The sequence below is a fragment of the Balaenoptera acutorostrata genome, chromosome 3, assembly GCF_949987535.1.
Source record: "Balaenoptera acutorostrata chromosome 3, mBalAcu1.1, whole genome shotgun sequence".
Lineage (NCBI taxonomy): Eukaryota > Metazoa > Chordata > Mammalia > Artiodactyla > Balaenopteridae > Balaenoptera > Balaenoptera acutorostrata.
The window spans coordinates 179,007,249-179,022,243 of NC_080066.1; the positions used below are offsets into that span (position 1 = coordinate 179,007,249).

A 14,995-nucleotide genomic window follows, 5' to 3' on the forward strand; every position below is an offset into this window, starting at 1 on the left:
CACCCCCTCCAACCTGTGGCCTGAGCCACTGTGACGTCACACTCTCATTTATCGCCCAGAGTCTGATGCCACCCCACGCGCCATGCTCTATGGCAAACCATTGATGGGTTATCATGAGGGTGTGATTGTAAGACGCTGATCCTAAAAAGAATCATTTTGGAGCAACCTGCTTTTGGTTTTTAGACTCCCAGTAAATAATCTAACAAAATTAATTGTGTAGCTCTGGAAATGTTATTCAGTCTCCCTGAGCCTTGGTTTTTTCAACTGCAAACTGGATTTAGGGCGATTATGTGCTTGAAATGAGTTGATGTGCATAATGTTTACAGAGCACCTAAAAGGTGGATTCAGGCATCTTGTTTATCCCTGGGGGGTGGGGGGATTCAGCTAATTGAGGACCGGGTGGCCAGAGAGTGAGGGCAAATGCCGCTGCTGTTATTTTTCCAGAAAGTCTCCATTGGCCGCCTCAGGCCCAGGTGGGCTGCGCTTTCCCATGGCTCCATGTCAGATGGCATCTTAGTGTTAAGGTATTTAGTTTGTGATCTGGGTATTTTCTAACCCTCTCTTCTCTTTTCGTGTTGTAGGAACCCAGCTATTCAGTGGTCAAAGTGACTTTAGAATCACTACCTTGAAATTTCATCCAAGAGACCACAACGTTTTCGTATGTGGCGGCTTCAGCTCTGAAATGAAAGCTTGGGACATAAGGACCAGCAAGGTAACACCCCTCTTCCTCACATGGCCTTTCCAGGAGAGCTTGCCTGGACATTTTGAATGATTGGGGGTGGGTCAGCATCTATATATAGGACCCTTGAGATGGAATAATTACCACTTAATATTTAATCAGTGGGAAGCATAATTTTTAGATGTTTTGAAAGAACATCCTTGAGTTGTTAGATTATTAAAGCATCATAGGTGCAATTCTATACAGCATATTACTAAAAATATTTGTTGAGTACCTACTGTGTGCAAATGCTTCCAGATGTTATAAAATGAATCAGCCTCAGATTACTCAAGGGAATAATATGTGGCTACAAATAAGTGGGGTGGAGAAGTGCTCTGTGTGCGTGTGTGTATGTGTGAGTGAGAGGAGGGATGGTGGGGAGGGAGGGGCCAGCATTCAGAGTGGGTGAGCTTTCAGCTCAGCTCAGTGTAAGGAAGGCTTCTCGGAGGAGACCGTGTTCCCGTTGGGGCTTAAAGGCTGGTCACCGTCAGTCCCATACAGAAGCGATGTCCACTCCCGTCCTTCACCACAGCCTGCCGCTCCTGTTGCTTCCCTAACTTAGGAAACGGCAACTCCAGGACTTCCCTGGCGGTCCAGCGGTTAAGACTCCACGTTTCCAATGCAGGGGGCATGGGTTCGATCCCTGGTCAGGGAACTAAAATCCCGCATGCCACACAGCGTGGCCAAAAAAAAAAAAAAGAAGTGGCAACTCCATCCTTCTGGTTGTTCAGGCCCAAACCATCAGAATCATCCCTTTCTCCGCTCCCCCTGTCATCCCCCCAACACCCAAACCATCAGCAAATCCAGTCGTAACTCGGGTTTAAGCTGCCCTTGTCTCTTGTTCGGATAATTGCAGTAGTTTCCTCTCTGGTATCTGTCTTCCCCGCCCCGCCGACCCCTTACGGTTTGCTCTCAACACAGTAGCCGGAGTGGCCTGTGACAGTGGAAGTCAGGTGTGCCACTCTTCTGGTCAGAACCCTCCAGGCTCAGGTCTCACTCACAGGAAAAGCTGTGTCCCTACGGCGGCCCACCAGGCCTCATGATCTCCGCTCAGCCTCAGCCCCACCCGCCTCCTTGCCTTTCCTAGAACACACCAGCACAGTCCTGCCTCAGGGCCTTTGCACTTTGCTCTTTCTGCCTGGAATGCTCTCCTCCCAGTTTTCTCTGGAGAGGCTCCCTCCCTCCTACAGGGTTCTGCTCAAATGCCACCTTCCCGGACCGCCGTGCCAGCCACCCCTGGCATTCACTAGTCCCCCTGCCACCTCTTTTCTCTCCATAGCATTTATCATCACCCGGCACACTATGGATTTTACTTGTCTATTTGCCTTGTCTCCATCCCCTCGAATGTAAGCTCTTCCAGGGCAGGGATTTTTGTCTGTTTTGTTTGCTGCTGACTTCTAGCTCCTAGAACAGTGCCTGGCACATGGTAGGCACTCAGCAGACCGTGGGTGACTGAATGAGTGGTTGAAGGCAGAGGGCAGTCACACGGGATGGGGGATACAAGGTGTGTGCAGGGCCAGTGACCTGCTCGACTTGGGGGACACAAGATGTGTACAGGGCCAGTGGCCTGCTCGACTTGGGGGATACAAGGTGTGTACAGGGCCAGTGGCCTGCTCGACTTGGGGGATACAAGGTGTGTACATGGCCAGTGGCCTGCTCAACTTGGCCAGGCGTGGGCCCCAGGCAGTGGGACAGGCCGGGCAGAGAGGCTTTTAATGCCGTGAGTCTGGGTTTGGATCAGCAGCGGGGAGCCATGGGAGGTTTGTGAGCAGGGGGGCTGGGTTGAGGGGTGCAGAGGGGCTCAGGGAGGGGCAGTGGGGAAGAGCCTGACTGCCTCCTGCCTCTGGGGGGCTCAGTGATTTCAGGATGGCTGTTTCAAGCTCTGAGAAGCACCGCCCTGGTCTGAAGGAGGCAGACAGCCACTAGACTGCTACAGGGTAGTTCATGATGATGCCTGCTTTGACCTTGACCTTGAAAGAAGAGGGTGTGGGACGTCAGAGAGTGTCCTCCTCCATTAGGGATTCAGGGGAGTTAGTGGTCCCACGCTGAAGGGCTCTAGCCTGCTGCATCTGCAGCGCCAAAGCCTCTACCTAAAGGCATCCCCCTCCAGGGCCGCCTCCTGCCCCATCCTGGGCAGGTGCAGCCCCCCCAGCAGGTCTTCACTGAGCAGAGGCCGTTCTGCGTGGCCAGGATGGAAGGAGGTGGGACGAGACCTCCAGTGCCGGATTCGAAAGGCGAGTTGGTGCGTCAGACCGGCCAAGGCAGGAAGGCACTTTCCCCCCAGGCTGTGGGAAGGGGCCGCTGGTGTTTGCAGGAGAACCTAAAACCAGAGACAGTTTCCTTAAAGAGAACAGGATGTTTTATCCATAGGTATTTTGCCTCAAGTACTTCACAAGTGGGAGAATTAGAGCATAGAGAGATGTGCTCTTTTTTAAAAAAAACACATTTTTCTTTTACAAGAGACTGTTTTTTAAAACAAGAATATTTGGAAAAGAGAGAAAAGTTACCCATAAAGAAGTGGATGTGTGGACTTTTAAAAGCACTAGAACACTAGTATATGGGATATAAATACATGATAAATGAAAGAAGACATTGGAAAGTGCTGCTGGAGTTGGAAACTCTTAGTCATGCTGTTTGAAGCGGGGCCACCTGATCAACCAGCCCCTGGTGACGGCCACGTCCCTTAGAGGTATGCTGTTTTTAGCCTCAAAGACCAAACACGTAAGAAATTACTCATCAAGGACGCCATCTGATTTAAGACTTTGTTAAAAATATCGGATTTTCTCCTAGGGCAGACGCCAGCTGACGCGTTCTGAGAATGCTGGGGGAGAAGCAATTAGGAGCAGATGTTGCTGTGACTGGTATTGGCATGTTTGCCAGTCTCTCCCCAGCTAGTAATGTGGGTAAAGGGATCTGTGCAATATTTGTTTTTACTTCCTTTTTACCAACAATCTGACTGCCTGTCCTCCCTTGCTGGGTCACAAGGACTGTTTCCATTTCTATCAGCCAGACTCAGGGGTCCAGCCTCTTTCCTGCTTCAGTTCTGTTTCCTCTGATAGGTGTGGCCCAAGTGCCTTGTATGGACCCAGCAGGAGGGCCAGAGAGGAAAGGCGTGGACGGCCACCTGGGGTGGCTCTCTGCCCTCCTGCTGGGCTCCCGTGGGGCCTGGGGCTCTGTCCCAGGTGCTGAACTCTCCAGCCCTCCCTGGTGAGTGTAGGAACACCTAGGGCAGAACGGCTTGTCTTTTTCTGACTGCCTTCAGGGGCAGCCGTGGAAACTGCAGGAGGGACACAGACCTTAGCTTAAAATCAAGACAGGTTTCCTCTTTTAAAAACAATGGAAGGACTGTTATTATTATAAAAGTGATATGTGATGATATGAAAAAACTAGAAAAAAGAAACAGAGAGAAGGGGTAGTCGAGCCAGCCAAAGGTAAACATTAATAACATTTAAATATTTTTATTTCATTGTTCTTTTCCACTGTGTGTTTTTTAAAACATTGCTTGGTCTTATGTTTATACAGTTTTGTATTTTGCTTTTCACACAGCATTGTAAGGGTTTTCCTTACAGTGGAATGAATTCTTGTAGATTTTTAGTACATTCCTCTGATGCAGTATGCTTGGCTAATTTGCTCCATGCCTTATCCTCAGTACTCAGAGCCGTGTCTGACACAGCAGGCACTCGATAAATATGGATGGAATGAGTCAATTTAAAATGGTTTAGCTTATTAAACCATTTCCTGAGGTTGGATTTTAGGACATTTCCTTTTGTTTGGGTTGGTTTGCCATTTAAAGTTAATAGACGTGAAGGTAGAGATCAGGGATCGGCAAGCTGCAGCTTGGGGCTCAGTCTGACTTGCTGCCTGTTTTTGTAAATAAAGTTTTATCGGCATGCAGTTCCTGTCATTCATGTGTGTATCGGCTGCAGCTGCTTTCACACCACAGTGGTAGAGTTGAGTAATTGCACCGGAGACCACATGGCCCGCAAAGCCAAAAATATTTATGATCTGGCCGATCCCTGCTAAGATGTATCTGGCTGTGGTGTGTGTCACGCCATGGCTTGTCGGGACTGATCCTCCTGATCTGGCTGACAAGGTGGGAGCCCCTGCGCCTCACCCAATTATGGGCACCCTGTGGAAACCGTGCGCTCAGAGGATGTCTTTTCCAGAGAACCGTGCCTCAGTCAGGGGTATGTGGGTCGCTTCCCTCCCTTGTTATAATCTCCAGACAAGCCATCCCAGTCTACTTTGTTGTACATTCCACTATGAGACACATTTGTGCATCTAGTGTTTTCCACATTTGCAGTTTATTTCCTGCAGCTTGTGCCCCAGAACTCAAATTGCTGGGTTAAAGTGAGTCAGCATTTTGAAGGTGAGGGGTAGGTTTCCGACGATGGAGCTGAGCCCACCACTGGAGCAGAACGGTGTGGCCAGACAGCCTCTCGCCGGGTCTGAGGAGTAGTTGGAACAGATAACTTTAAAGCTACTTTCCAGTCATAGACTTTTATTCCTTAAGCTTAGCCACATGATGAACGTTGGGATTCTGGACTTCGCTGGTCCAGCCCAGTGCGTTACCGCACATGGGCTGTTTGGCTCTCCTGTCTTTTCTTGGCCCATCTCTCGCTGCTCCGGTCTGACGATTGGATCACATCCCTCGTCACTGCACAGTGCCTGGCTTCATTTCCAGCAGGTCAGCAGGATGTGTTCCGCATGGCCCTCCGAGCCTGCTTACTCGTGCTGGCTCCGTGCTGCCAGTACAGGATTTTCTGACTCTTCTGTCTCCGGACAGTCTGCTCGAACGTGGGTATGGTCTGGAACCCAAGATGTCTGTGGTCTGACCTTCATGTTACCATGGGGGTCCAAGCCCCTCCGGGCCTCCAGTGCTTATTGGCCTGAGATCCAGCAGACCTGGGTTCCCATCCTCCCTCTCCTACTTGCTTAGCTGGCTGATTTTAGGCAAATCTCTAAACTGAAGCCTCTCTCAGTCAAGGGTTTCCCCCGTGGTATAGTAAAGGGGCAAGATGAGGTCATCTTAAAAGCGGGGCCTCTTAACTCTCCTGTGCATAGGAGAGCACCTGGGACTCTTGTTAGGATGCAGACTCTGTTTCAGCAAGATGATGTCTTAGTCAGCTCAGGCTGCTGTAATGAAATACCACAGCCTGGGAGGCTTAAACAACAGACATTTATTTCTCATCGTTCTGGAGGCTGGAAGTCCGAGATCAGGGTGCCAGGGTGGTCGGGTTCCGGTGAGGGGGCTCCTCCTGGTTTGCAGATAGCTGCCTCTTGCTGTGTCCTCACATGATGGAGAGCGAGCAAGCTCTGGGCTCTTCATCCCTTTTTTAAGGCGACCACTCCCATCATGGGACCTCCACCCTCATGACCTCATCCAAACCTAATTACCTCACAAAGGCCCCATCTCCAGATATCGTCACATTGGGGATTAGGGCTTCAAAATATAGATTTTGAGGGGGGACACAAACATTCAGTCCTTTGCAGGTGAGATCCTGCATTTCAGCAAGCTCCCAGGAGATGCAGAGGCAGACGGGCCATGGACCACACTTTGAGAAGCCAGGTCTCAAAGGGCCTCTGAACATAGAGGTCCCATGCTTCTCTCACGTGAGCACCCTTGGTCTTCGTCCTCGATTGACCTGCACCACCTGTGACCTATCTCAGTGATAAATAGGCTGTGGGCACCTTCACCACAGCTGTTCATTTACAACTGCCTGTGAGGGGGGCTCAGTCCAGTCATGTCTGTGCCCCGGCATCTCCCACAGGACCTGGACCAGAGCAGGTGCTCAGGGGGTAACTTGGAGTGAGCTGCTGGGGTCAGCCGCCCCTCCCATCATGATGGAGCCCTGCAGGAGCACCCACCTGCCCACATTTCGGGGGGCAGTGGCCTCCCTGGGATTTCTGCAGAGGCAGTGGGCCCTCCAACAAATGGGAAATAAAGGCTAGCTGCAATTCAGCTGTAACTGGTCATTCCAGAAGTGTAGACAGAGGCCAAGGACTTGGGAGATCCTGGGCCAGATGAGGGCTGGTGCAGTGGTTCTAACACTGCAGCTCTCAGCCAAGTCTGAGCTCTCGTGTGCCCCAGTGTCTCGTAGATGACGGAGTTTCCAGCCTTGCAGGGCCCTGGCTCTTTGCCTGGCAGGGAATGGGAGCTGGAGAGTTCCAGATCTGCAGGGCCCACCAGCACTGTGGGAAAGGCTCCAAGGTAGTTACTTTTAGGTTTGCTTTAAGATGACTATGTAGTTTGAGCCAAAAGTTAGGATAGGTAATAAAATTTCTCCCTTGTATCATGAATTAAAGTTGTAGAAAAACTCCTACAGAGGCTTAAAAATCATATTGCATATTTAGTGAATCACCCTTTTTGCGAGACTAAATTCTGGAACCCCAACCTCAGCAAATTCCCTCTCAGCCAAGCAGGACCGAACATCGCAAATTGGAGCAGCCCTGGAAAATCTGGGACATGGGGCTCCCGACACTGGGAGCCTGGCCTCTGCTCCAGTTCTCTTCCCTTCCGTGGGCAGGGCCGACGCTGGGCAGGCTGGGGCCGAGCGCGACTTCGATGCATAGCTCTACTCTGCTCCCGAGAAGGGAGTCTCAGGTGCCCTCAGGTCCCCACTGGGCCTCGAAAACACCGACCCCCACCTGCTCAGGTAGTTCTCAGGATGAGATCTACTCTGACAGACCAGCTCACTTTTTTTTGCTCTAGTGTTGGTTTGACCCGAATCATCAATAGTCCATGCTTGTTCTACAGCTTTCTTTCTTTTTAAGTTTGTAAAGTGCCGTCTTGACTTCCAGATCTTGAGTCCATTCCTTGACCTCCTTTTGGAGCTTTGTCCCAAAGCCGCTGCAGGTGTGTGTCCTATCATGCAGGTGACAGTGGGCGAGGCCTCTGGCTCGTCCTTCCCACCTGCTTGGGTTTTCATCTCTGCCTGTTTTTACAGCCCCTCACTCTCCTGCAGTTTCCCCACAGAATGTAAGCTCCCTGAGGGCAGGGATTTGCTCCTTTCCTGCTGTTTTCCCTGAGCCTAGCGAAGTGCTGGGTGGATGGGATGGGACTGTTGCAGGAATGACTAACGGCCCTAATCCAGGCCAAGTAAAAAGAAATCCCAAGTGATAAGCCCACCCAGGTGAAGTGGAAGCTGAGTCAGCATCTGTCAACACGCTCTTCTCCGGCACCTGCCGTGGGCGTCCTGCCCCGAGGGGGAATGAGCCAGCTGGCCATGCAGCCAGTGGTTGCTGGTCTGGACTGGCCGCCCTGGTGCAGTGGTCAGAGCACCCAGAGCCTTAGAGGATACCCACCCGCGCCTGCAGGCGGTCTCGGCCTCCAGCGTTGTGAAAACCCTCCAGGTGATTCTGATGAAGAGCCCGAGTGGCGAACCACAGCCCTGGGGGCCAGGGCTTGGGAGTGTCAGTGAGAGTCCCGAATGGTGTTTCGCAGGGTCTCTGCTGGTGTGGGTGAGGGTGTCCTGAAATGTCCGTTCCTGCAGTGGCAGCTGTCTGGAAGGCTCAGCACCTTCACCTCCTGGTTCCCGGGCGCCATCAGTCTTCGTGGCGTCGTAGGCAGGTTGCTTGTTTGCCCTAATGAGGTTCTGATTACTCTCCATTTGTCTCTTTCGTCAACTTTATATTAAAAAGCCTTTTGTTTGGCCTCTTCGTACTTCTGCAGTTCTGGCTAAGTTTTGCCTTCAGCCAGACTTTTTATGAGATGAGAGCGGGAGCCTAAGGGAGGTGGAGACGGGGAAGGGCGCGGACAGCCTGGTGCCGAGGGCAGCGTGGTCGCCGCTCCGTGTGACGCGCCGTGGGTCCTTGTCCCTTCCGGGCGCCCGGTGCCCCATCTGTCAGGTGGCGGTGGGGTGCTCTCGGGGGCGTGGCCTGGGCAGCCACCACCCGCCGGGCTCTGTACTGGACCCTCCCTGTGTGTCACCTACCGCGACACAGCGGTCCTGGGAGGTGTACCAGGCGCTGCTGTCACCTCATCCCCCTGGCGGGGTGCCCGAGGTTCAGAAAGGTTCCAGCAGCCAGCACACGGCTGGTTGGTAGGGGGGTAAGACCTTGACCCGGTGCCTTGACTCCCGCGCCCTTGCAGGCCCTCCCGTTCACAGGGCGAAGGAAGCGTTGGTCTTGGGTGTGAATAAAGCTTTGGCAGTGAGAGCCGCGTGCTTTCTTCTTGGAGAAGCCTGCATGGGGCAGCCCTTGAGTGCAGGTGCCTGCTCGGTCCCGCCGCTTGCAGCTCGATGCCCGGTGTCAGGGACCCCACTGTGAACGTGACAGTGGTGGGCCCTGCGGCCTCAGGCCTGAAGTCATAACCCCGGCACCTCTGTGAGGGCGGCCCTTCTGCCTCCACAGGTAGACGTGGAAACCAGTCCTGAAAGGCTCAGCTTTCAGCGCAGGGGTGGACAGCCGCTGTGGGGCTTGGATCTGACCCCAGGTCTCCCTCTCCCTGTGGTAGGAAGAGGACACACCTCATTTACTGAGCGCCCGCCAGACACCAGGCACTGTCCCAGGGCCCTCTAGTAGCTCATGATCTGGAAGAAGGGACGGGGAACGCGCATTTCTTTGATGTTTGGTGCATCTGTAGGCCTCACGGGCTGCCTTCACAAGCGGCCAGGGGGTCCCCATGTGTCTCCTGGGTCATCCAAAATCTTGGGCAAAGCTGGGGAAGGGGTCCCTGGAGTCCAGAACCTCAGATTCCTGCCCCCAGCCCAGTCCTTCTCTTCACCTTGGCTCGGCAGCACTTTTCTTGGGGCGTCAAGCGGACTCCAGTTAAAAACCTGAAATGTGAGCTGCCACCTGGAGCTCAGTGTGTGACAACGGGAGAGCGTGGCACTCAGGAGGGCCACGTCCTCGTGTGATCACTTGGGCTCTTGAAGATGCAGTAGGGTGTATCAGAAAATATAAAGCAGACTCTGGACCTGTAATGATTATATAAATAAAATATTTATGTAATACTAATGTATGTGACCTTTGTAATTCGTTTTGCCACTAAAATAAGCTGTGTTACATACACTGAACATCTCTCGTTGAGATTTTTTTTCCTCCTTGAGATTTTTCAAAATTTAATATTTTTATGAAATAGATTCACAGTTTTTGTTTTACCTAAAAACTTATTTTAGTTTGCCATAACTAATAGTATCCAAAAAAAATCATGGGTTTGATGCCCTAGTTATTTTTTGTCTTAATATACTTTAAATACTTATTAAATTTTTTTGGTAGCAGCTTTTTTTTTCTTTTAATTAATTAATTAATTAATTTGGCTGCTTCAGGTCCTGGTTGTGGCATGCGGGATCTTGGTTGTGGCGTGTGGGATGTTTAGTTGCGGCATGCAGGCTCTTTTAGTTGCAGCATGCAGGCTCTTAGTTGCGGCATGCGGGATCAAGTTCCCTGACCAGGGATCGAACCCGGGCCCCCTGCACTGGGAGCGCGGAGTTTTAACCACTGGACCACCAGGGAAGTCCCGGTAGCAGCTTTATTGAGATGTAATTCATATACCATACAATGCACTCATTTAAAGTATACAATTCGTTCGTTTTTAGTATATTTACAGTTATACAACCATCATCACTGTCAGTTTAGAACATTTTCATCACCTCAGAAAGAAACCCTTTACCCTTTAGCAGTCACCCCAACTCCCCTGCCTCTGTCCCCTACCCCCAGCCCCTGGCAACCACTGATCTACCTTCTGTCTCTATAGATTCGCCTATTCTGTACATTTTATATAAACAGAATCATACAGTATATCACTTAGCATAATGTTTTCAAGGTTCACCCATGTTGTAGCATGTGTCAGTACTTCATTCCTTTTTATGGACAAATAATATTCCATTGTATGGATAGACTGCATTTTGTTTATTCATCAGTTGATAGGCATTTGTGTTCTTTCCATTTTTTGGCTCTTATAATAATACTATTATAAATATTCATTTACAAGTTTTTGTGTGGACTTGTGTTTTCATTCCTCTTGGGCTCCACCTAGGAGTGAGATTGCTGAGTCATGGTCGCTCTCTGGGTAACCTTTTGAGAAACTGCCAGACTGTCTTCCAGAGTGGTTGCACCATTTTGCAATGTATGAAGGGTCCGATTTTCCCCGTTCTCACCTCACTTGTTATGGGTCTTTTTGCTTATCCCCATCCCAGTGGGTGTGAGGTGGTGTCTCACTGTGGTCTCCTTAAGGTTTGATATAGGACTGTGCAGACTGTATGTTTCTTCATGAATGAGCTTTGATAGTTTGTGTCTCTCAACGAATTTGTTCATCTAAGTTATCAAATTTATATACATAAACTTATTCATAATATTCCTTTATTATCCTTTTTGATGTCTTTAAGGTTCTATCGTCTCTTTCATTCCCGATATTGATATTTATGTCTTCTTTTTTTTCCTTAGTCAGTGTGGCTAGAGATTTATTTTCTTCTACTTGCTTTGGGTTTAATTAACTCTTCTTTTTCTCATTTCTTAAGGCAGCAATTTACATCATTGATTTGAAATCCTTTTTAATATAAGCATTTTAATGCTATACATTTCCCTCTAAGAATGCATCCCACAAATCTTGTGCAGTATTTACATTTTCATTCAATTAAAACATATTTTCTAATTTTATTTTTACCTCCTCTTTGACCTATGGGATATTTAGAACTTATTAGTCATCTCCAAAATTTGTAGGGATTTTCCTGATATCTTTCTGTTGTTAATTTCCTTGTTATTAATTCTGTTATGCTCAGAAAACATACTTTATATGATTTAAATACTTTTATGGCCCAGAATATGGTCTGTTTTGTTGAATGTTCCATGCGCTCTTGGCAAGAATGTGTATTTCACTGTTGTTTGGTGGAGTGTTCTATAAATGACAGGTTGGTCAAGTTAGATGATGGTATTGTTCAGTTAGTTCTTCTAGATCCTTGCTGATTTTTTGTCTACTTGTTCTTTCAATTATTGAGAGAGGAGTGTTGAGGTCGCCAACTATAATTGTGGATTTGTGTATTTCTCTATTCAGTTCTGTCTTTTCTCCCTTATGTATTTTGAAGCTGCCACCACAGCTCCACTGGGGGCCTGCTCACTGGTCAAAGCTGTTAGACAAAATAAGAAGAAAAAAAAAAAAAAAGAACAAGAAAAGAAAATAGCAGCTCGTCTTCATGCTGCTCACTTCTCCAGGTTTTGCCCTCTCTCCGGGGTCTGTCTGCTTTTGTTTACTTGCAGCGTTCTCGGGGAACTGCTTTTTGCATTTTGTCCAGAGCCTGTTGTAATCAGTGGGGAGAGAGGCTCTGGTGGGCTTACTGGATCCCACGTGGCCCCAGGTGGACTTTGAACATATTTTTTTCCTGGCCTTGAGTTTCCCCTCTTCTGTTGGCTGGATGCCACCTGTCAGTGGGCCTCCACTGCTGTCTCCTCTCCAGGGGCTTTTCCCAAGCCCCCCTGGGTCGGGTGCCCCCCTCCTTCTCTCAGTCTGGGTTGTAGCTGCTTGGCAAGTGTCACCCCCGCACTGGAATGTGAGCCGCGTGAGGGCTGGGGGACACGACGGTCTTGTCCAACCTGGCATCGTGTCCCCAGACTCTGTATGGCTGGCCTGGGGTCAGCGGCTCAATCAGTGTTTCTCGAATAAATGGTCACAGCAACCTCCGTGAATCTGCAGCCTAACTCTGCAAAGATTCTATGACTTTAGGAAAGTTAGTGCAATCCAAATTCGTGCCCCAACCAAGAGCTCCCCAGTTACAGGGCGGTGTTGACAGCTGCGCTGTTTTCAGCGCGTGGAGGTTCTGTGCACCCCGCCAGTGGGCAGACTCTCCCGGTGGCCACAGCCTTCCCTACCTGCCCCGAGGGAAGACTGCCTGGTGCCTCTCACAGCCGTAGTGCGCAAGCTGACGAGGATGACGGGATGCGTGAGAGGAGACCTCGTGGTGCATCCTGTAATTAGGCTGTGCCGAGCGGTCCACTCATCACGCTGGATGCGGAGAGGAGATGAAGGGTGGACATCTCTCCTCACCCCCTGCATGCCCTTCTTATATCAAGTGAATTTCTCAGTTTTTAATTCTAGTATTTCACTTAAAATTTTTTTTAAAAAAGATCTGGTTACCTGGTTTGCCTCATTCATTTATTCATTGAACACTTGCCGAGCACCTGCCACGTGTAGGACATCTTCCTAGTTGGCAAGACTCAAAGAAGCTACAGGAAACGCCTCACGCCTGCTGTTGCCACCGTTATCCGCCAAGTTGCTAGACCATGTGGGAAACCTCCCTGCCGGCTTTAGGATTGCCCTCCCCTCACCACCCCCATACCCTGTGCTTCCCTCTTCTGGGGTCGTGCAGGTTGTCCACTGCACACAGGCACCTGGCCAGGAGGGCGGCTGGGTGCTGGAATCCAGCCTATGCTCCGCTGGCCAAGCGATGCCCCTAGCATGGGGTGATCTCCACCTGAAGGAGGGGCTTTTCCCGATATGCACCAAGGGGCCAGGTGGGCCAGCCGTGGCCCCATCCCTTCCCCTTCTGTCTGCTACAGCCACTCCCTCTCCATCCCCGCAGCCTCGCCAGGTCTGCTCCTCACCCTCTCCCCCCGGGACGCCAGCGCTGCTCACTGCCCACCCCCTTACGTCTTCCACACCATGGCAAGTATCATCATTTGGAAACGCAAATCCGAACACATCGCCTTGGGCTCAGAGCTCTTCCCGGCCCTGCACCCTGCAGTGCCCATGAGAGCAGGTCCAGGCCTTCCTTCCTGGTGAGGACAGCTCCACACTGCCCAGCCCAGCCTCCCTCACCAGGCTTGGCTCTGAGTGCCCAGCCTGCCCCAAGCCACCACCTCACAGGACTGGGGGACTCCACACCTTTCCAGACTGTTTGACTTGTCTGCCACGAGTGGGATTTACTCTTCAGAATAAAAGAGTAGATAAATTATTTTCCAGAGAAGATAGAGGAAGGGGAGCTTGCAAAGGAGCAGCCAGAGACCTGGGAGGAGAGCTGGGTCCAGGGCTGCGAGCTGCTGGGGGATTGGGGGCGGGGCTGTGGACTCAGGGTGCCGGCAGCGTGCAGAGGTAGAGGTGTAAAAGGATGTCAGGGACCTGGAGACGTGGTGTGCCCGTGACATGAGAGCAGAAAGGGAGGCTGTTCTCCAGACATTCAGATTACAGAAGTAATCTGTGCTTTTTGCAGGCTACTTGGAAAATGGAAAACTGTAATGAGGAAGATAACGCATTCAATTTCAACACAGCCAGAACCACCATTGACAGTTGGGGTCCTTCCTTCCAGTTTTTCAATGCATATATTTACATTTTTAAGTAATTTCCCCCCAACTGAATGTATCCTTAGTGTTTCTGTATCGTTAAAAAGTTTTTGGATGATGTAATTTTTAATAGTTACCCAATATACTATAATGTATTTAACCAGCCCTCTCTGATTGGGTATTTATCATATTCCCAGTGTTTCCTTTATTACAACACTAAGGCGAACATCTCTGTGTGTAAATTCCCAGATGCAGACTTGATCAAAGGGTATGTGTGGTTTTAGGTTCTGGATCCCACTGGCCACTTCCTTCCAGAAGGGATTACCTGTTCACCCTGAGAACGGGGTTGGTGGGTTAGCTTGCTTGTTTTGGGCATAGGCAAGGCGTATGCAGGGGCTCACCACCATCAGGGGAAGAGCTGGTCAGGGGGAGGGGCTGAAGGTTGGGGTGGGTGGGGCGACCGGAGGTGGAAGGAAGTGGGGCGGGGGGGCCAGGGCAGCCAGGCCAGGGGGGCCTGCTTCCTTCCAGGGCCCCTGTCTCGGCCATGGACCAGGTCTCAGGGTGCAGAGTCCCTTGTGCTCTGGTTTCCTTCTCTCCGGCCCAGGCAGGACAGCCCCACACTCTCCGTCTGTCCTGTCCAGAGTAGGCCTGAGCCTCTGTGCGTTGCCCCCTGTTGCTTCTTGAGGGTCCGAGACGCCTGGAAGAGATGGGTGCATACCGTGCACGGCGCAGGGGCCCAGACTCCGCCGAGCTGCGCTGCCCTCGGGGGTGGCTGCGTTGTTAGAACCCTATTTTAATTTATGCCTCCATTGTAAAGTGAGGAAAACCAATTTTTCACTTGAGAGGATCAGCAACGTGGATACATGTGTAATTGTCTATTTCTGCTTTTCTTCCTTTCTCTCGTGTTCTGTAGCCGTAATTTAAAATTTCACGGTCTCCAATGTGACGGCTTCTCTGTGGGCATGTTCACATCCACCTCAGATTCAGCAGGCACTAATTGAGCAGCTACTCTCTGCCTCTGGCTGGGCAGCCTGTGGGGTGCAGTGGGGGGTGGGGACGGGCTCC

The 14,995-nt window shown here is 50.6% G+C and overlaps 1 protein-coding gene across 5 annotated transcripts in view; it reads left to right on the plus strand.

The window, feature by feature from the left end:
- The window catches only part of WDR25 (WD repeat domain 25), a 140,640-nt gene that overhangs the window by 92,852 nt on the left and 32,793 nt on the right, over positions 1 to 14,995 (plus strand). For all 5 annotated transcript variants that reach the window (XM_057543274.1, XM_007178857.3, XM_057543277.1 and 2 more), the window contains exon 4: positions 582 to 712. In XM_057543274.1, coding sequence (XP_057399257.1) covers positions 582 to 712 — 131 coding nt within the window. The remainder of the gene's footprint in view (positions 1 to 581; positions 713 to 14,995) is intronic.